Source organism: Hylaeus anthracinus, unplaced genomic scaffold, assembly GCF_026225885.1.
Source record: "Hylaeus anthracinus isolate JK02 unplaced genomic scaffold, UHH_iyHylAnth1.0_haploid 12000, whole genome shotgun sequence".
Taxonomy (NCBI): Eukaryota; Metazoa; Arthropoda; class Insecta; order Hymenoptera; family Colletidae; genus Hylaeus; species Hylaeus anthracinus.
Window position 1 is genome coordinate 9,388,766 of NW_026534347.1, and position 22,364 is coordinate 9,411,129.

The window sequence follows — 22,364 nt, forward strand, 5'->3', positions numbered from 1 at the left end:
TTCTCTGCAGACGTATAAAATTAGAGGCAACTCGACGACCGATTCCCGACGTAATAACAAGCTGAACGTGCAGAAGGTAACTCTATCGTACGATTTACCATGTACATAATTACCATCATTCTTGCAATTTCTTTTAAGAAAAGGAAATCCCCCTTCAAAAATGCGCAAACGGTCCATTAACATTCTCCACGTGTCAACACGGGTAACATAGTAATCAACAGCAGACACGGTGGAACATTTGTATCGTACGTCAACATTTTTCTTGCGAACGAAGTCTAATGATCTTCTGTCTGCAATGTAGCAATCCAAATGTGTATATTTTGCATACTCTGGACGGATTTCACTAAAAGACGTTTTACTTGTTGTTTCGCAAGATATGAGCCGTTCACTGTACAAATCTATTAACTCCACCAGTCACGCAAAAATTGTAACATTACTGGCGATTATTTTTTCGCTATTCTTTCTTATTAATTTTATACACCGTTAGATGAAAGCTATATTTGTATTTATGCATTCTGCGATATTTATTTGAATTTATATTATACAGGGAATTTTAAAAAACAATGTATATTATTTCATCGCGTTTCTCAATTTTTTTGTTTTATGGAGGTAATCGATTTGTTGAAAATGTATGACTTCCTTCGTGTAAGTTATTCCTAAAATATTATTTACTGTAGCTTAGAGTGGATGGTAAAATTATTAGAAGCACATGCTAAGAGTACGTACTGATGAATTAAAAAAACTTAAAAATCATCCAGTTCTGAATGCTCCGGATTAGTCACCGCATACAACAACGCATTGCTTCCACAAAATTAATTATTTATACTCGAAAAAATTAAGTACGTCTCCACAGAATATACTCAAAAGTATCTGCAAAGTTCGAGAGTAACACGTACGATATCATCTTCCCCAAAAGATTGCAAATGTCCCCCCAGTTCCTAGGATTCCAAACTACCGAATCTCTAATGGTTTGTTCCAGCGATTCCCTACGCTCTATGGAGTTGAATTTCACTATACATACGCGTATGCAGTGCAGCGGCACACTTGAGATTGAACGCTCTCGAATACGAGGACAATCACGATTACGGTTAGTTAGATCAGTTACACTTGTGCAAGCAGAGACCGCGGGTGTATTACAGAGCATGAAAGCGACGCAGTCACGCTCCCAACTGAAACAACAACGCGTCGCGATAAAATTCACGCCGCCAACTTTTTATCGTCCATCAGAAGTTCGTACAGAACCGCGTGAACCAACAGGCCTCTGTTCGTTAAATGAAAAAAAGAAAAATAGAGCCGAGTAACGAGGAGAATCGCCCATTGTGTCTCCAAATCTCGCGAGAGTGGAATCTGCTTAACCGAATTTCGCGTTTCGATTGCGTGGCTAGTGAAGCTATGCAATAGCGCTTTAAGAATATGCGTCACGGTAATTACACGTCGTTACTTTGCGAAAACAAATTGTCTGAAACGCGGACAGATTTTATCCAGCGCTTTTATCTAGGCTGGTTATTCTACATTGTTTAGTTGCTGGGTTACATTATTGAGGTGTGGGAAAAGAAAATATGGGGTGTGCCTGTTTTCTTCTTTTTTTTTTATGTGCAATGGTTTAAATAAAATAAATAATGAAAGATTGTTAGATTTCAGAACGGTGTACATGGAGCATGAAGCCATATGAAATTAATTAGACTAATGTAATCAAGTTTGATGGCAGCATTTAATATTTTCTTTTGGTTGCTTTAAGGATTCTACTTGTAAGATTTTGTTCATAAATTTTGTATCTAATTATTAGGATGATTTAGGCTTAGTTAATTCTACGAGCAATTCTTAATAAATTAGAAAGAATATTAATATTATTTATACCTATTTTACACCTTCTGTATATCTAAATACAATCAAATATGTTCTCTCGCAACTTCTAAAAATTTGTCCTTAAAATAGTGATTGTAAATGCAAATGCAACAATTTAAAGAAGTACGCGAATAAAATTTTCTTTAAAAAAAGAATTGTCATTCCACAGTAGTCACAGTACCCATGGACGAAGCTCCAATGCCCTGAATCCGAGAAGACAATCTACTGTTTGACGAAGAATTTCTTCCTACGAAGAGTAAACATCGATAACTCTCCCGCTGAAATCGCGGGCGTATCCTCGCAACCCCGTCGCAACACAACGGACCATTTATTACTTTTTGCGTCATCGAATCCCTCCCCACCGACCGCGGCCTATCGCGTTATCCTGGGATTGACAAAATAAGATGTTTCGTCGGTGCTCTTCATCGCTTCACGGCGATCAATCTCTTTTTATCGGAAAAAGGCATCGAGTGTTTCGCGACGGGGCGAGGGGCGTTTACGTTTTCGTCGAAAGCGAAAAACGGCCGAGGCCGTTTTCACGGTGATTTCGTGGAAACCTCGTCGCGTGCCGCACGATTCAATTTTCCCCCGTAATATTCTGATTTAACGGTGGGCCGACCGCCTCGAGGAAAGGCGTTTTCGAGCGACGTAGACGAAGAGACGAAGAGGCTTTCAACGCTCGAGGACTCGGAGGATAATTGCTTGCGGAGGAGACCGCAAAAATACTGTCCACGCCCGAACCTACGACCGTTTCAATGCGTCAATTTAATTGCTCGATGAAATTGGTCATTCCAGAGAGGACGGGAACGACGTGACGTAACCGCTTTTCCAATTAACCTGCGCCCACAATAAGGTGTATTGTCGAGCGTCCAGTCGACCTTCGTCGACCCACTTTTCGCAAATTAACCCTGATGAAGGACTGGACGAGCCTGTCAGTCAGGAACATAAAAATGCGTAACTTCTTCTTTGGATAGTTTACAAATTAAAAATTTTCAAGCATATTTTACTCTCCTTTAAGAAAATAGAGAAATGTTTGATGAAAAATCTCTCGTTCGAATAACAACATAAACCGCCCACGTAAACCTAAATTCATTAAATTACTAAGAAGAATAAGTGCTTCGCGGTCAACGGGCAGAGTTTTTACTAGGCATGGCGCGGTTAACCATCGCCCGTCACGGTGATTAATGGCCTATGGTTTCTTAGTGAACCACTAGATCGATTTTTTGTCGCTGTTACACTGTTCTGCACTTTATACAGTGGTCATTACTCCACGCATCATTTTCATCGAACGAATAATCACGAACACTAATTCTACATTAAAGCATTTTTTCGCTGTGTTGAAACCATGACTCGTTTACGATTCACTTTTCTTCTCCTCTCGCGATACCCCGCGATTCGACACAGTTGCTTGGAACACGGAATTTCGAAATGCAGTACGATTCGATGACACGGAATTTAATGAAATGGTAGCACGAAATATTCGAATCACCGACTCCCTTGTGCATTTTCAACGCGGGTTCCCGTATCTCTGTTACCGAGATGATTTGCAATTCAAAAATTCCGATTCGCGCAATTGTAAAGTCGTTTCTGACGTTTTGTATTCAATATTCATGTGAAAATTGCAGTTTAATTTAAAATTTTTGAAAGGAACTTTAATTAGATCAATTATACGCGCGACGAAAATCGTTTCCGGACGCACGACGACAAGGCTAATTAACGTTATTCGTTCGTATTCGTTTTTTAATTAATCTGTCGTCGCCAAATGCTCGAATTAAATCTAAAAATCTTTGATTGGTGGACGTGTTCGAACACACAGGAGCAACTTTACTCGATTGTTGTTCCTGTTTAAATATCTAGGATCCGAGATAAGAGGGACAGCCACTTGATGAATTATACTGAAATTCACGAATGTCATTTTTATTTAGCTTTTTCTGATATTGCATACGTGACAATAAAACATTTATTTTCTATGAATATTATTTTTGTCTAAACTATTCCTTGATATATATAAAAAAAAAACATTAGAAATTTTACACAATTATCTCGTAATGCCAAAGTGCTTCGTATTTTATGATAAAGGTAAATATAAGTTATTTTCTTGCAAGCTCGATACAACTTGTAGCTTCTAAAATATTTCTAAAATAATATTGTCACACCTCATCGTGAACAGTTTAATTTCCACTTTGCCAGTTAAAGATCAATGTTAACAAGTTGCTTTAGCTTGTTGACATTACGAGACATATCCGGTGTCTGAAAGATGAACACGTCATTGTCAATACCACGAGCCACGGGGCACGAGGGCACCGCCTTACCGGCATCGCTGATCGAACGATACCAACCACGCGACGAGGAATTCCTCGAGGAGCATCGGGTGGAAACGTAGCGAGCAGAAAACTAGATTTCACCCAACGATGCCGGCTGGGGGTCGAGGAATCGTCGTGTCAGACGATACGTCGAAGTGGATCGTGAGAGGCACGGCGGCGGTTAGATTCGAATCAAGGATCCGATACTCACCTATGATAGTGTGCACCCTCACGGACAGCTGGGTCCTGAGAACGATCGAGTTCTTTCGGCTGCAACAGAGAGAGAAAAAAGAACGAAATCAGCGAACGGTTCGCATATAGCAGAATCGACGGAAGCCGCGACGCATGATAAAAGTGGGTTAAGCATTCGAGACATGCGCGGGGCTACGGATGGAAAAGCATCGCGACGCAACCGCGGGTAATTATTTCTTACACCATAGACGGCGGCTAATTATTCTTGGCCGCGAATTAATCGAGCCTAGTAGCCGGGTAATTACTTAATTGGGCCTGCGTGAGCTCTTGCTCAACGCTCAAGTATGCGTGCGCGAGTTTGCGGCATGTGTGTGCAACGTGTGTTTGAGTATGTTTAAAGGGGGCGAAATTGTTATCTGGATGGAGATTTCGGCAGATGCGCAGTATTGTGTCATGGAGGAATTGTGTAAAAATAAACATCAGACGTGCTCTTTGGTGTTGAGAATTAATTAATAATATGGAATGTGTTTGCCTGAGTTGTGAGTCCTCGTGGCTAGGTGCGAGCATTTATCAGCTGCATTTGTGTTTGCAGTGTTTTTCAAGCTTAAAGTTACTTTTCAGGATATTTATTCAAGTTCGCATTTTTACTTGAATAATAATTTTCATTCATTGTATCAGCTCATTATAGATAGGACTGTATGTAGTTGAGGTTTGTGTGCATATATATATTAATTTTAAAGAATCTACTCGATACCTATTATTTGTAATAAAATTCTCAAACGTACAGAAACATCTTCAATCTCTCTTTCCTTCCTCTGATCTCAGTCATCTTCACCAACTACACACAAAGGTGGATTGCAGCAGGTCTTCAAGTCTACGTGTCTCATTATTCAGTTAAAATCAGATATATCAAAGTAGAATAAGTACAATATGAATTAGATTGCGAGGATTGTAATATCTAGTCAGTCCCATAAATGCTAGTATCTTCTATGTCTATTGAAGAAGTTTGATTAAATTAAATAATAGTTTTGATATTTCCAAATAAATATTTCGTTATAAATACGTACAAGTGTATAGTTTATTCATGTTCATATTTATAATGAAACATTTATTTGAAAATACCAAACCTATCATATGGTACGAATATTTATGGGACTGATTGTATAAAACAAACCTGTGATTGGTATCAGGTAAGCTTGGACCAAAACACGGAATAATCAACGTAAAACAAATAACGTCCCCTTAAGAAATAAATAAACTAAACTAACTACTTGTCTCGTGCTTTTCATTATTTACACCAAACAAGCCACTAGTGTCTCGTACATTTTAATTAAAAAGAACGCTGTTCGTCGCCAATTATTTCTAATAAAATTCTCACACATGCTCGATGCATGCACGATTCGTTACGAATTGGGTTAGAGTGGCTCCCCGATTCGGAATACGCTCCGCGCACCTTGGCTAGTCGCGAACTTTAAGGCCCTGCGAACCTTCCCACGCCACGCGTCCCTGAGAAACTACGGCGACCGCGTAGACAATGGATTTCAGAGTCAGCAGAAAAAAAAAACGAGAGGGAGGAGAAACAGTGGAGCACGGCGGAGGGCAGAAGAAGAAGAAGAAGAAGAAGACGAAGACACCACGGCGTACCTGAGCGTCAAACGCATCCGGGGCGAAAAAGTCGGGTACGTACGCGCGTTAATAATGTTTCCGCTCGTTAAACGAGCGAGACGAAGCACGATTGCGCGTTCTGCTTTTCCCACACATGCACGCGCGCGCAACAGGACAACCCGCTGCTTATGCGAGCGTTGCTCGCTGCTTGCGATTCCGACGACGGAGATCGATCCGCGATTAAACGCGATTGTGTCTTCGTGAAAAGTTCGAGTCACGATGAGAAATCGGTATCCCGAAGCCCTTCCTTCGCCTAAGCGACACGACGGTGACGCGATCGAGGAAAAAAGCTGCTGATGCTGTTGCAGAATGGTCTCGATAAACTGTAGTCTTCGTCTTGCGATATTAGTTCGTGCTAGGGAACACGATGTGATAATATTTAGGAAGATATCCGTCTGCGACATTGTGAAATATTTGGAGTTGTTTAATTGCAGCGATGGACTGTGCATGAAAGTCATGTCCTGTGTTAGGATTTTTGGTCGTTATTGAGGTGTTCAGTAAAACAGAGGTCAATTGACACATATTCAAAAATACGTTCACATAAAATTATTAGGACTAGACAAATTTTAAAGAGCATCGCGAGACTCGATGCAGAGAATCTGTTTCGAATGCCACTGTTCGGGATTCAAAACGGATTATCTCGCAATGGTGGGAACATATACCACACTCGCAACACATTACATATGTTGGCCACAAAGGACACCGTACCGAACACCTGTGAATCGATACGAAAGTGCCACGATTCACGAGATGATAAAGTGGCGCTCTTGAACTTGTGGGACTTCATGCATAACCTCGGATACATGAAAGCATCCACGGACGACCGCGAGTACGTAATATCCGATACACTTTCCTCGATACTCTACAGAGATAGCTCTGTAATAAGCTGATACCATCCCTTGGCATATGGTACGGTACAAAGGTAGCTCTACACTCGATAACAACTTCAGACCTAGTAATTTGTAACGTCTCTGTCAATTTCAAGGTTGTTGAAAGTCTTGAAGGATTTCAGAGATTCCTGGGGTTGCAGGAGGTCCCGGAGATCTAGGACTACTCCAGACATCCCAAGGATCTTGAGGATTACCAGGAGTTTCAAGGGTACCAGGTGTCCTCGAGATACTTGGGACTCTTGGAACACCTGGAGGTTGTAGAAACCTCGAAATCTGAGGTTGGTAGATTCTGTGAATACAGAGTATATTGTATTGTGAAGATCGTTTACTATTATGGTTCATGCACTCCTATTAGCCGTAAAAAATACCCTCTGAAATAAATTATTTATTATTCAATGGCCAAAAAGATTTTGTCATTTAATGGTGTTAATCTTTATTATTCAGGAAAGTTATTATAAATATAAAGAAATTATGACTACACCAAGTGCTTTGACACTTAAATTTAAGATTTTTCAAAAAATGGAGTAAACAACTATCGTAAGTTTAAATTCATTGATGTCATCTCTCAAAAAATCTAGCATCACTTGTATCTTATCGATCTTCTCTTTCATTTATCTGAACGTGCATACGTTCATACGTGTTGGCTTTTAGGTGCAATGTATTTTGTACCCATCCTGCCCAAGGTCCGCTGTATCCGATCCCACGAATCCCGAGTTTAACATTAATCCCGACGTAGTCGTGATCATTAGTGTAATATTCGTGGAAGTCTTGCTTCACTGTAACTTTTTTCTGTAGAACGCAGGTTGTACCCTTGAAAGGAGTTAATTACAATGTGACGAATCGCACACGGGCGTGCAACATGCGCCGACCGAGGTTCGCTGAACGCAGCGGAAACTAACTGAACGGAATTTTCGCTCATCGCGTGCACTAATCTTCTCGTGTTTGTAAGCTAATAGATGAGTATTTCTACGTCGAGTGTTTGTTTTCAACAGGATGTTAATGTAGCGACTGTCTACCGATGAGGAAACAAGTCTGTTTCTTACTTTCTTGTATTATTTGCATCTAAATCTGTACTATGTTGTAAATATTATTATTTTAAAATGTTGAAGCAAGGGAATAATTATCGCTTGATTCGAGATGTCCAGAACATGTAGTGTTTGTTATTGAAATGATACTTTCATTAGAAGATTGTAATATTTCGTGTGGTGATTTCTATATGTACAAGGTATAATTATTTTTTTAAATAATTCTGTACGTATAGATTTGTGTATGCATGTATGTTGACCATTTCATTACTTCATACGTTAGGAATGATTTACAGCGAATAGAGTTCGATTTCGCTCCCGTCCTCCCACGTGACGCGTGGTTCGACTTTCGAAATTTCTATTTCGATTCTCGGGAGATTGAAATTCTACTTTCTACGATGGACGAGTACGCGTTCCCTCCGTGTTTGTTTGACGTCTGTTCTCGTGCAATTACCGCGGGACAATATGCAGTAATTACGCGGACTGGGATTGAATACAAGGCGAAGAAAAGAAGCCACGCCGGCGCGTGTTTACGTGGAAACGTAAACGACGACGACGACGACGACGACAAACGACGTCGGGGACCCAGTCAGCTCCGACATTGAACTTGGCCCCGTGCCGGAAAGTTTTTAATTTATTCGAGCAACCTCTGCACCCGCGTTTCAACTCTCTTAAGAGACTCCGATGAGTAGCGATGGAAACAAGCATCTTACAAATGGATCCGAAGCTACATTTTTATGTCACGGTGATAAGACTAAAGATAGAAGCAGAAATTTAATAAGGCTCAATATTTAGGTATTCATTGTATGTACTTAATAAATGTCACCATTCACATGTACAAACCTATGTAACGCCATATAATTATTAGAGAGTTTCATAGAGGTTTAATGAAAGTAAATAAAAAAAAGTATCAATATTCTATGTAAATTACTTAAAAAAAAAATATTTGTATTCTACTATGGCTTACTCTTTGATGGAAAATATCTTTTCAGTAATTAATTATACAAATTTAAGTTTTGTTCTACATATAAATGTATGATGCATAAAGTACATAATTTTGAAGACAGAACATACTTTCATTTATGTTTCTATTTTTCGCATGCGTGTATAAAAATATGAATCGGCATAAACATCCACAGTATTATATAATTATTGCATTTGTATTACATTATTCATTTTCCTCTTATATGATCGAACAAAATATTGCACGAATAAATGAAGATATATTGAAAAATTGGAGTTACTTCAAAGTTAATTCATCCCCCAAAAACAGGAACTAAAATTCTCGAATTTAATTCTCGAAGTAAATGTTGAATGTCCAAATTGACTTTAATTCGCTATCCATCGCACTTGATCCCATTCCTACGCGTCGACCCATTCCTCCAGCTTCTTTTCCCTCGATTCTCATGGAAATGGTTTGTTTACGAGATAGCCGGGGCCGCGAGGTAAGCGAGGATCAAAAGTTTCCCTGGCCCCCGCGGAGATGCGATTCCGTAGTCGCTTAAAACTTGGTACTATTTTTCAATCGCAATAACAAACTCCATAATTCGCGTATTAACGTCGCGCCTTTAATCTTCCACGGTTCTGGTTAGGGTACGCGATGACGTCGCGGGCTTGAATTGCCTGAAAGTTTGATGGCAGCGAGACGACGTGTAACTCTTTGGAGGTAGATGACTCGGCGCGATTTTCGATTTACTGTGGCGGCAAGCTCTTTTGGCGCTTTCGCGACGGGAAATGAAGTTTAAGGAACGAATTTAAGTAATTTCAAGTTTCACATCGTCGTGATTGGGTTCCCGCGCTTTCGAACGGACAGTGCGCCTTTTATTTCATTAAGGAACTAAAAAAGTCAATGCCCGAACTGCCGATACATTGTTCAGTATACTGAAATATAAAAAAAAAATAGTGTTATATCTAAAAATCGTCAAGTTAGCTTATATTCGTGAGTAATTAAAGAAAACATTCGCGTTAATTTTCTCTTGTACCAGATTTCACAAGGGATATGTCGAAGAAAATCTTGTTACGTTTTTCTGGCATTTCTTACAGTTTGGGAATGAGAATAATTAAAAGTAAACTGACAATGTGAATGTGATTGTGCGATGTATTTTAGTCTATCTTTTCATAGTACGCACGACCGCATTCCAGAGTTTAATTCACCACTCTTCATTCTCAACTGCGCTTTCCCCGAATGAATATCGTCACCTATTCCTCACCAATTCTCCCTTTCTATTCCCCCTTTCCTACTTTCGAAAGGAAAATTAATTAACCTTGAATTTCCAATCAAGCAATTGTACTGAATGGACAATTTTAAACACCTCAGCATACAGAAACTGTACGTTATAGTAAAAGTTACACAAAGGAATTGACCGATACTTTTAAATATCCCAATGTCTAAAATAAAGTCTGCTGTATATTCTTGACTTATGATTTATTATATATTATGGCTACAAACAAAAAACACAACTCTCCTTTCCATTTATCAGTGGCCATTGCGGATTCAAAAATAATTCACCAGTAAAGAGTTCCGACCTTGTACTACCTGTAACATTTTGCTTGAAAATTCAAGTTGTTGGCAAGAAAAGATTCTCTTGGCTTGCAATCTTAGCAAATCCCTCGATGCTTGGAAGTAGAAAATTAAGTGCTATGAATGCAGCGTTTTATGAAGACGAGGATTCAAAATTGAACTCAATTACACTGTCACGTGTAGTTCAGATAATACTGCGTTTGTCTTACGTAGGTCTTAGACACTATTGTTTAGAATAATATACATTTCTGATTTGGGGCTTTTTCTGTATACAAAAATATTCGTAAAGAACAATGGAAGGAAAATTAGAATTACAAATTAAAATAAATCTTTCATATATTGTTTGTACGTAATTTACTATTACACAGAGCAGAAATGATTTGAAATAGAACGAAGAATAGTGTCTGTTACTTCGAATTCTGTTTAGAGAATGGGTTCAAAAAGTCTGCGCCTAGGCTTCTAAACATTTATTCCTCTACACATTTAGATGATTTCAAGGTTGTTTTATATACAGATATACGATTTCTTTTCAATTCCTATGGTACCGCAGCATGTGATATTTGAAACAAATAGTAACGATTTTAAATCTATTTCAAACATCACATTTATTTTGCATTCATTAAAAAAATTTAACAAATCTTTGAAATATAGTATTTTATTTTAAAAGACTGATATTAGAGGCAGTTACAAAAGTATCACTGTACATAAAGGCTAACTTCTCACTAACCGTTTCCTAATTTCGGCTCATGAATAACCATTCGCTTTAATTTTACGATGATGATGAAGTAAATAGTGTTTCCTTCGCTAGAATGAAGAGATTTAACGCAACTGTTTCGCCTTGTGAACACGTATCCGCCAAAGGCGCTCTTTAACTTCCAAATGATCTGATTAGCATTTTCTTAAGACCTTCCAAGGTTTCGTCCCTTATGTAAGAAAATGAAGTAGATTGGCTGATCAAACCGTTGGGCAGGGATTTGAATCCTCATGTTTCATCGAATCGTTTATCAATCGAGTTATGAAACCATCTTGAAAATCTTCATCTTTATACTCAATATTCTGCAACTCAGCCAGCCTGATAAATCTGCTTGTCTTGTATATACGCTGTATAATCCATATATGACTTGAAGCAATAAACTAAGAAACCTAGATTATGATCACTTGCTCAATGTGTTGTATCAAAATACATAGAGATGAAGTACATAGAAAACTCGATAAATAAAATTCGTTCTTATGCACAATTTGTATCGTATTGTTCCTGAAAAATGTTTAACAAATCTCTCAAAGCTGCCAGAACGTAATATACTTTTTGTATTCATCTGAACACGCGAGGGCGTCTAACACGCGTCCCCAGCAGCAAAGGGTACAATATCGCGTATCGGGGGTTGAACAGTTTAATTCTAAATTTCCCTCGATGTTTCTGCGAAACGTCTAACGACATCCAGGAGATGTTCGACCTTAGAGAATGGCTGCGGAGTGGTTCCCCCGGAAAAACAAGTCGATCGTATCGCGGGTGCCGGTCCTCGAAATCGACTCGAGGAGCCGGAATTCCATGTAAATGCGATCCCCGCCCTTCCCGTTCGGGTGGCGGGCGTTTGCCAGCTTGCTGGCACCCCGAGTGCACCCACGGGAGAATGGAAACCAGCCGGGGGAAACGTTCCCTTGCAAATGGAATGCAAAATCCTGGCCGGTGCGCCGATGCTCGTGGGAACTTCGCTGTCCGTAAGCACGACGACGAAAGTCCCGACGAAAGGATTTCCAATCTCCTTTAATGGCGCATTAATCGCGACTCGAGAGGACGGAACACCCGGTAGTACCGTGGGTGGGGATGGGGGGGAGGAGGAGGATGAAACTGGAAGAGACAGGGGAAGGAAGGTTCGACGCGATAACCCTCCTGCTCCCGAAGCGGTTTTCAATTGACGACGACGACCGATAGTCTACAAAGTTTCTCCGAATACCGATTATCGATACTCTTGCATCCAGTGGCTTTAATGCGCGACGGGGATTTCTTGCGCGTCGTTACGAAGTGGCGGTAAATTGACACTTCCTGATGGAGTTTTCTGAAGTTTAACGTCGAGGGGGCGAAAGGGTTAATTTCTTTGTGTTATGAGTACACATTACTGCTGTTGCCATTTTCATCCTTACGGTTTAGTTAATTTTCGTCGCGAGATTTTGCAGGAATTCTATGTAATATACACACGATATAATTTCCTCTTACAATTTTGTTTCAGTATTAGTGTATCAAATTTAATATTGCGACACATATAGTTCGAATGTGGACTCGTTACTGTTGCTGCATTGCCCTTTTCATCAATGCACTATAATTAATTTTCGTCTCGAGATTTTGCAAGAATTCTATGTAATATACATTCGATATAATTTTCTCTTATAATTCTTTTTTCAGTATTAGTGTATTATATTTAATATTGCAACACATATATTTTGAATGTGGACTCGTTACTGTTGCTGAATTGCCCTATCAATGCACTATAATTAATTTTCGTCTCGAGATTTTGCAGGAATTCTGTGTAAATATACACTTGATATAATTTTCTCTTATAATTTTTTGTTCAGTATTAGTATATTAAATTTAATATCGTTAACGTTAGAATGAACATCAAGCTTCTTCATTAACACGATTTTTAAAGACCACGTCTTGGTAAAACGCCAGACTATAACATGACCACGAAAGATTAACCTCAACTTTGGAAGACTGTAAAATCGTTCCAAGTCTAACTCATGCAAACTCAACTTCATCGGGAGTTCCTTCAATTTCGCGTTAAATGCAACTTACACCAAACTCGCGAATAAATTTCATCTACAAACGTCTACCTTTAAAATTACATCGAACCTTTATCAAATACTCGAGAGAACTTTGTGAGAATCGATCCTCCTCTTTCGGATTCACCAGTTAATCCGAAATTGCAATGAAAACACTTGTAACTTCCGTCCGAGCCGGTCGGATCTCGCAGCACTTGCTAATTCGCTGGAAATTTCTCTCTAATTTCGATAAGTTTCAAGCCGTTTCGCTTTAGTTCCAGGTAGTTCAATTATGGCATAATCCGGGGTCCGGCTGCTCGGCGTAGTTACGCTCAATGCGGCGTACTTCGCACAGTTCGCATTCACCGCGGTTTGACAAGTTGTCATTTTTCGTGACAAGTGAAATTACACTCGACTCGTTGAACACGTCACGCGTCTAGTAGCTGGATGACCTGCTCGTTGCCTGCGCTTCCGTTGAAAGTTGTCGTTTCCTGAAAGTTCGAAAACAGGGACACATCCGTTTCGATGGATTCTAGGAGACGCGAATCGGGCCAAGGACGTCCGATTCATCAATCTTTCTTATCGTAGTTGATAACAGGATGAGAGACGTTCTACGACTGAGACAATATTAAAGTGATGTCGTCTAGATGTTTCATGCTGTTCAATTTACGGATGTTCATTTACGGTATTTAACTTTTCTTTTATAAAAGTAAAATTCAAGCTGTTTAGAAGAACAATTCCAATAATTTATTAATGCGTTTCAACTTATTTAATCTTTTGAGACACGTGATCTAAAATTAAAATAAAACTCAATATTTAGCATTTAGTGTGAGCTCATAGCTTTGCTAACTGAATGAAAAACTTGAAATAAAATTTAAAATATAAATAAAACGTGGAACAATTTTTAACGCACGTTATCTCAATTGTTAAGCTCACTATTAAGAAATATTGAGAATATATATTGAGAAAAAATGACACCCACTATGTGTGTATATATCGTTTCAATTTACAAAAAAGTTTCAGAAATAGGTATAGTTATAATTAAGGTCTAAGGTATAATTAAAATCAACATCAGTAAATCAGCCGAACTCTGACGAAGCTAACCGTGACCAAACGATCCAAAGCATATAACATTGAACATTTCAAAGAACCTGGACCCCATTAGGGTTGACGACCTGGCCAAGGAATCAAGCAATTAATTACGAATTCAGAAACGGCTGTTATGCCTGGACTAATAAAAATCGACGAAATATTCGCTGGGTTGGATTACGAAACGATCTCTATTCGAGTAGCTCCTCTCGTGCGATCTCCTCGGGCGTTCGATCCCTCCCCCGTCGAAATTATGCAAGAAACGCGGCAGCACAACAAAGCACAGAAATAAAATGTCGCTGGGATCTGCCAAGTGTTGAGTCACTAGGCTCGAAAACAAAATTCCACGTTTTTGCGCGGATCGATGAGAAACCATCGACGTTCGCGTGGAAAATTCTAAGCGAACAGATAGAAGAAATCGATGATAGCTTCTGGCAAGGCCGCTGGATGATTTAAGCGGCAGGGAATGAGGTGGGGGCTTCTCATTTGAATAACATGTAATAAATAATGCATGGAATAAACTGTTGCTTTCCTTGCTAAAATAATAATTTAATTGGGATATCAGATAAAACATATATAACAGCGACGTATTGGATTTCTTATAATAACTCAAATTGAAAAATTCCTAAATATCCTTTATCCCCCCCCCCCAGCTAGAAATATCTAATTCTTCGATAGAGTGCCACCCAAAAGTTAAGAAAAAATCTTGAATAATACCACAAAAGAAAATTATAAATCAACTTCGACAACACCCAAACGTGACTTCCCCACAGCCGAATGACAAATTAATTACCCTCGTTCGATCCCACGAATATCCACGAGAGAAGGTCGATCGACACGCGAATAAATAATCGTTGGCGATGAACGGACAGTTGCGCAAAGATTCTAGGCTAGGCGACGTAAGGTCGCCACTGTCTCCCCCTTTTCGAGCCATAAATCACTTAGAAACTAACCCCTCTAATTGGTCCCCGCGCACACCCCCCTCTGGTATTTAAATCGACGTTGCACGACCGTTACGAGAATGCGGACGTGTAAAGCGCACGCACGTTTCCACGAGGACGTTTTTACGCGGTCGATTTAATTCCCTCGTATAATTAGTCGCCGCTTCCAGAGCTCGTTCGAGAGCCGCCGAGATCGTCACTGGGCTAATTGAACCTCTCAATTTGTCGCGCCGAGCTGAAACGTCCGTGGCGCGGAATAAAGCTCGAATCAAGGTGACGATAATGGCCGTCCCGGGATTTTCATTTCGCGATCAAACCCTGCGGAACGGCTCACGTCGATCGACTGGAAGAACGAGATTTTCGAGATTCCTGGAACGATCCTACTTCCAAATTCACCGTATCGGGTACACGGGGTTTCAGAGTGGCTTTATTGGGTTGTTTAATAAGTTCGCGTTTTATAGCAGGATTATTAAATTTTATGCACGACGATCTTTGTGTAACATTTTCGTTTACTAGTAAAGCCTTCGTTTTGTTATTAAAAAAATCGCGTTGGTGTACATTTATATAAATGAGTTTTTATTCAGCGAATTATATGATGTATGGAATAAACAAAAATTGGATGGAACAAGGTCTGGTGAATACAGTGGATGAAATAAAACTGCAATAATTTTTCTCGTGGCAAATTTTGGGGGCAATTTAAATGAAAATATTTTATATTTGTAAATAATTTAATATGTACGATGTATCATCCCAATTTAAATTATTACTTTACAAGAAAAACAACAAACAACTGTTATTGCAAGGAATAATATAATGTTTTGTTGACTAAAATAATAAAAGGAATAATGAGATGAAAAAAAGTAAAATACAGGCTAAAATAAAGTATGAAATAAACTGGAATGTAAATACAGTAAAAAATAAACGAAGATAACGAAGTGAAAATTAAACTAGGATAATAAATTAAATGATGAAGTAAAATTGCAAAGAGGAATGAGTAAACATCATAAAAGAGAAAATGAAATAAAATAATAAAGTCAAAATTAAACTAGAACATTGAGGTGAACCAATAAAGTAAAACGAAATAGAGGGCATGAATTTAAATCAGACGTGTTCAAATGTATCTGCATTCGTGGCTGCCTTTAAATATTTAAAAAGCGAATTGAGGGAACGTCGGTTATTTTTAGCTCGACAACTGGAAAAAAAACCTTTGGGCGGGGATGTGGTTAATTACGGTGTGCAATTGAGGACAGGGTAGAACGTTACGAGAGTCGATTAGATAGTGTATGAATGATAGGCGACAGCCCGCTGACAATTTGCGTCAATTTACGTCGTTGCGAGGAACGAGTTCGTGGCGATGACACGTGAAAGGATTCGCGGCTCGTTCAAACACAACAATCGCGCCGATTCCACTCGGATAATGGGGGATCGAAGTGGAAACGGTTGGATGGGTCTTCTTTCGCAGTCGATCGCCTCCGCGATCGGAACGAACAGAATTGGAACTTGGAAAATGATGGCTTCGTAGACTCGTATTTGCGCAGACACCCTTCGTGGTGTCAAGCTTGATACCGTTTCCTTAGTAATTTAATTTGTTTCTTGTCAGCAGCTTCCATTCAATCCCTGTTGCAACCTCGATAAATTGATGATTTTTATTTGTATGAATAAGATCTTCAGAGTTGCGAAGAGATGCATTTTGTTGGGATAAAATATGTTGCATGACATAAGTGTGAAGCATGTAATTTGGTGGATATTTTTAAATAAATAGCTTGTTTGAAAGTGGTTGAACAAAATTCATAAAAGAAAAAATTTGTTTCAAGCAGTTTCATGATACCATGATCCCTGAAAAAAAATTCATGAAAATAGGAACAAAAGAGAAAATCCTTGCTCTGAATTGCAACGACACTTGGACAGATATTTTAAAGAAAGATATTGTCTAACCGGAATTGTACCAAGTGTTCAACTTGATTGATGTGAGTTATTGATTGGCAGAATCATAAATCATTACCGTTCACCTCTACCACGTGAGAATTATGATATGTCCAGCAACGAAGAAACTACGTATGAACAAATTACCTCTGGAATGCGACAGCTATCTAACACAGAACGTATTAAAACGGTCAAGTAGAATACGGAGTTAATTGAATTGTGTCCTGAGCAGCGGCCAGTCTGTCTTCAGTTATTACTCGCAGTGTGATTACTTGGAATTCTAGCTAGTGTGAAAAATGCACTATACTGATTGCTCTTAAGTCCTAACGAAATAAAATATGTACTTGGCATTGGTTCTTGTGTGAATGAGAACATAGATTTTTATCATTTAAATGAAACTTGGATTATCCACAGAGATTTTTCATACCGCCATATTCATTCAGCAATCAAAATATTAATATAGATATAAATAAAAACAGATGCATGAACTATGAATAGAGACATAAATGAAGACACTGAGATATATCTATCAATTCCTGCAACTCCAGTACTCCATACACCATCGAACCTCTCACTTTGATGACGATGACACGATTTTCTGAAAAGTACATCGCCAAGTGAACTAATAACCCAAGTTCGTAGCTCGATATTAAACGCGATCCCGTCATCAAGTCCAATTTTCACCCAGCGCAAACGCGTTTATCGTCAGGAAGCGATCCGTCATGAAACAACGGTGTGGAAAGTGACCGCGATTCCGCCAATAAGATGACATCAATGGCCATCTGCATCCCGCAGCGTGGCTGCGGGCAGATCTTCCGAATGCACACCGTCATTGATGCTACGACCTCATGGTCTCCGCATCCGATTCACCGTTCGATCATCAGAATTCACTGGCCACGCGACAGCCCGATCGATGATCAATCGACGCGTGCTCGTGACGGCACGTTTCCCATCCGTTTTCACAGACGGTGCCAAGAAACTGACGTCTATGGGGGATTCAAATGCCCGTGCACAGGTAAACGACGTAAATTCCATTGACAAAGGTAACTGAACTTTTCAATTGCACTGGGTAATTATTAGGCTGCGATTTTTATTATAGCTTCATTTTGTTTTACTTGAAGCAAAGTTATATGTAGTAGAAAATTGCAGATTTATTTACGCAAATTTGAGAATATTATTATATTTTAAATTGCGAAAATTCCATTTAAAGGTAATTGTACCTTACAGTTGCACTGGGTAATTATTAGCCTGCGATTTTTATTATACTATTAGTAGTTTCATTTCGTTTCAAATTTGGAAAAGTAAATAGTAAATAAAATTTAGTAATATTCCAACAATATTCACGAAAAGAAATTCTTCTGCAACATTCAGAGGTTTCGGGTGAAGTAATAATACCCTGTATCGATAGAAAAGTCTGGAAACTTGCGACCGCTATTGGCGCCACGTCGTATTTAATGAATTCGAAGGAAAGAAAGGAGCTGAACGCGTTGCAACGTCTTCCCCGCGTTTTCGAAGAGTCGAGTCACGGTTGGCGATCGACGAAACACGCTGAAGTGAAAGTCAAGGAATGAACAATCGTGGTCTGGGTGTCATGGAATCGTGAACCGTTTCGTGATTGCGTCCGACGATCGTCAACTTTCGGGTTGAAGGGCTAGGACAATGGAGGGACTCTCGATTCGAAAGGATGTTCCTCGACTCGTCCGCGTTTGGCTGTTCAATTTTTTTTGGAGTGTAAATGTTTTTATGTTATCGGCGAAGTCGTGACTTTTGCAATGTGGGAAATGAGGCTAGTGAGAGGTGAGGACTGGAACTGGATCTTTCGCGACACGTTTTCAATGTTAATAAAGACCAAAACTGTTCGTTCTCAAGATGAGAGGTAATTTATTTCGAACGTTTCGACTATCGCTTGAATTATCTTCTGTATATGTAAATGTTACAATTGCAATTTAATTTTGTTTCAAATATACAAAGTTGAATGATGTTATTTAAAACAGAATCATATTAGAAGAAAGACAATTTATTTGAATGAAATTAAGAATTTTAATTACTACTTTTGGTCTGAAAATTTTGAAGGCAGTTTACTTAGAATACAACTGGTGATAATTAATAAATTTTGAGACGCGAGAGTCGAAACATTTCAAATAAATTAATGCTTGCTGTGAATGATTGTTTTTGAGACTTCAACGTTTTGATCTTTATTATCCATAATGTATCCGTCAAACTATACATTTCTCGCTCAAAAAGATTACAGTTTCCAGATGCTTAACCCTTTAATACTTGACGGTCACGCCAAGTACCTGTGTTCTACCGTGAAATGTGCGAGTCACTACCGAGGCAATAATTCTCCTCGACACTTCCTGACTCTTAAGATACAGTTTTGATCATTTCCTTCGACACAGTCTTTCGAATTTCTTTACGGCACCAGGTGTTTCTATTAGCAACTGTGTAAGACGAATTTTGTTCCAATGCAACACATCGAATATATCGAAAGCCTCGTTAAATATTACCATAGAAAAGAAGGAGAAGATCTAAACGATTTAAAAAAAAGTGACGTCAAAGGAATCGACATTTCTCAACCTCTTCTTCAACTCATTCTTCATCTGTCGAATCGTAAATAGGATACGCAGATTACATTGATGATTCCAAACCATTATGGTCAGAGGGAACCATTAGAAATACTAGGTGTTTAGCAATAATGAACCATTAGTCCATGCTGAATCTATTCGAGGGTCATGTAAGTACTCTCATACTCAATTATATTCTACGTCGTTAGGCTCTTCAATAACTAGCACGAATTAAATCCAAGACAACGACCTATATTACACACTTATTTGCCATAAGTCCTCCTGCAATCTTTTCTAATCTGCGATTAAACTAAATGTTTCGTGATTGCATTACAAGACCATGAAGCTTTCGTTAAAAATGTACACTCAGGTTCTCCAATTAACTTTTTCAAATTTTATTTCATTTTATCATTTATTGGACAATTCAACAATGGAATAATTGAGTAATTGAATGATGGAATAATAGAATGATTGAAAACTCAAACATGTTAATTAAAGGGGACACTGATAATGTTCTTAATGTACTTAATCGTTAAATTACGATTAATGTGTTGATAACGTCCAAAGCTCGAATCAAGGTACAAACAAATTGTGATAGAAAATACAATAAAAAAATATTAAATACATTAAATATACAGTAAAGTTGAGAGAATCAGAATAAATCTTCGAATGAGAAAGTTACAAATTTCTTGCAAAAAATTCAATGAACTAGGACTCTGTTATTTTTCCACATTCTTCAAATATTATATTAACAGTTAGAGTCGTGCAATAGTCACAACGATAAAATATTAATTTACAATTATATTACTTTTATAGAGAAATACATCAAACAATACACATGTTCCAATAATTACATGTAATAAAAAGTTGTAGAGATAGGAAGAGTTGAAAGGTCGTACATAAATAATGAGACATGATACGAGAATATTACCAGCCTCGTAACACAATATAGCATGAGGTAAGAGTAACAAAATGTGGGAAAATACAATTCAACGTATGAAGTAACGTAATAAAAATAAAAATAAAACTATATATCCTCGTAACCATGCAATTGCCTTCGCAGGCCATTACTATCTTAATTTATGATTCACTAATGTCTCGTATTGCGTTATTCACTGAACCTACCAACACATTCTCCATATACAAAACAATATAAATAATTGATCTAATTTATCCCGACTACAAGTATCAATTCCTCTCGTGTATAACTAACTGTAACCCCAGCCAATCTGAGTTCCCTCGATTAGCTTTTCACGACGCCAAAAGGAACAATGCGCAATTTTCCGGAGACCCCGTCATAATTTTCTCGGTTCAGCCGATTCGACAAAACGACGAAGACCTCGAATTCGCGATTTCCTTCCCGCGTTCACGGCGAATTCACTCGAACTACGATCGATTCCGTCGAGATACCCCGATGTGACCATTCGCTCGTTCGTTCCAATTATTCAAATGCACCCTTGCACCCGTTGCACCTGTTGCATCGCAGACGCGCAACCCAGCGCGTCCACCGCCCTCGCGCCGCGCCGCGCCGTTCCGCCGCTGCTTTTTGAATAATTGTCGGAGACGCGACGGGGAATATTTTACGCATAATTCCGTGGGAATTATATTCGACGACTCGGTCGATTCCCGACGCAATGAGAAACGAGGGGATCTCGTTTCTACAGGAACGTACTTGTAGAAACGAGAGGTACACAGCCACGCGTGAGACGAGCTTGGTCTTCTCTTTTTCGCTCGTGTTTAAAATTATGCTGTTTTATCTGAATACCATATGAACTTCTACGGGAAATTTCAGAGGTTAATGGAGGGTGTTTAAAGGCAGTAGGAATAATTCCTTGGATGTTGAGTTTGATCTGACGTGAATTTTTAAGTGATATCAGTTTTCAGTGTTTCGATGATTGCACAGGGAAAGTATTGAAGGGGTTGTAAGTGTCGACTAAGACCTTTCTAAATTTCTAAGGTGACAAGTTTTATTTTAGTTTTATTTTACAAGTTTTAGGTGGATTAAAAAAGTATTCATAAAGAATACCCAGTCAATCTCATAAGTATTCGTACCCTCTATGTCTATTGAAGAAATTTGTCTAAATGAAAATAATTCAATACATCGTACAAACATATAATTAAAATAATATAGTGCTTAGTAGAATCTCTCAAATGTGCATTTTATTTCAAGTGCAAGCATACAAAATTATGGAAAAATAATATTTAACAAGGGACCATTTAACACGTCAAACATTTTACGAAGCAGAATTTTTGAAGAAACGATCGTTGCAATTCATTTTACTTCAGGTCACGCAAGAAAGGGTTAATGTCTCTGACATTCTCGGTGTCTGCAAAGATGGGCGACCAGTGGAACACCAGACTAATCGTCCAAGCTTTTCTTATTATCTTTCATCCCCGAAGTCATGCTCGCAATTCGCGACGAGTTCCGTACGTGTGTTCGAAAACCACGCAGAAATTCCTGATGGTCACCCATCTAGGCACTAACTGTACTGAAACGTAGTTTAACTTCAACCATCAAGCGGGAACTCGTGTTTTCCGCGCGATAGAGTCGCCACGGGGATTCGACGCAATCAAATACAAACGCGAGTAGTCGAACTTCCGTAAAACTCGATTACCGTTCTACAAATCTTTCTCGAGATAAAAAAAGAA

The 22,364-nt window shown here is 38.8% G+C and overlaps 1 protein-coding gene across 2 annotated transcripts in view; it reads right to left on the reverse strand.

Annotated features, from left to right (window-relative positions):
• LOC128890146 (FH1/FH2 domain-containing protein 3) overlaps window positions 1–22,364 on the reverse strand; it is a 256,606-nt gene that overhangs the window by 81,693 nt on the left and 152,549 nt on the right. For both annotated transcript variants that reach the window (XM_054148384.1, XM_054148383.1), the window contains exon 3: window positions 4,360–4,418. In XM_054148384.1, the coding sequence (XP_054004359.1) occupies window positions 4,360–4,418 (59 nt within the window). The remainder of the gene's footprint in view (window positions 1–4,359; window positions 4,419–22,364) is intronic.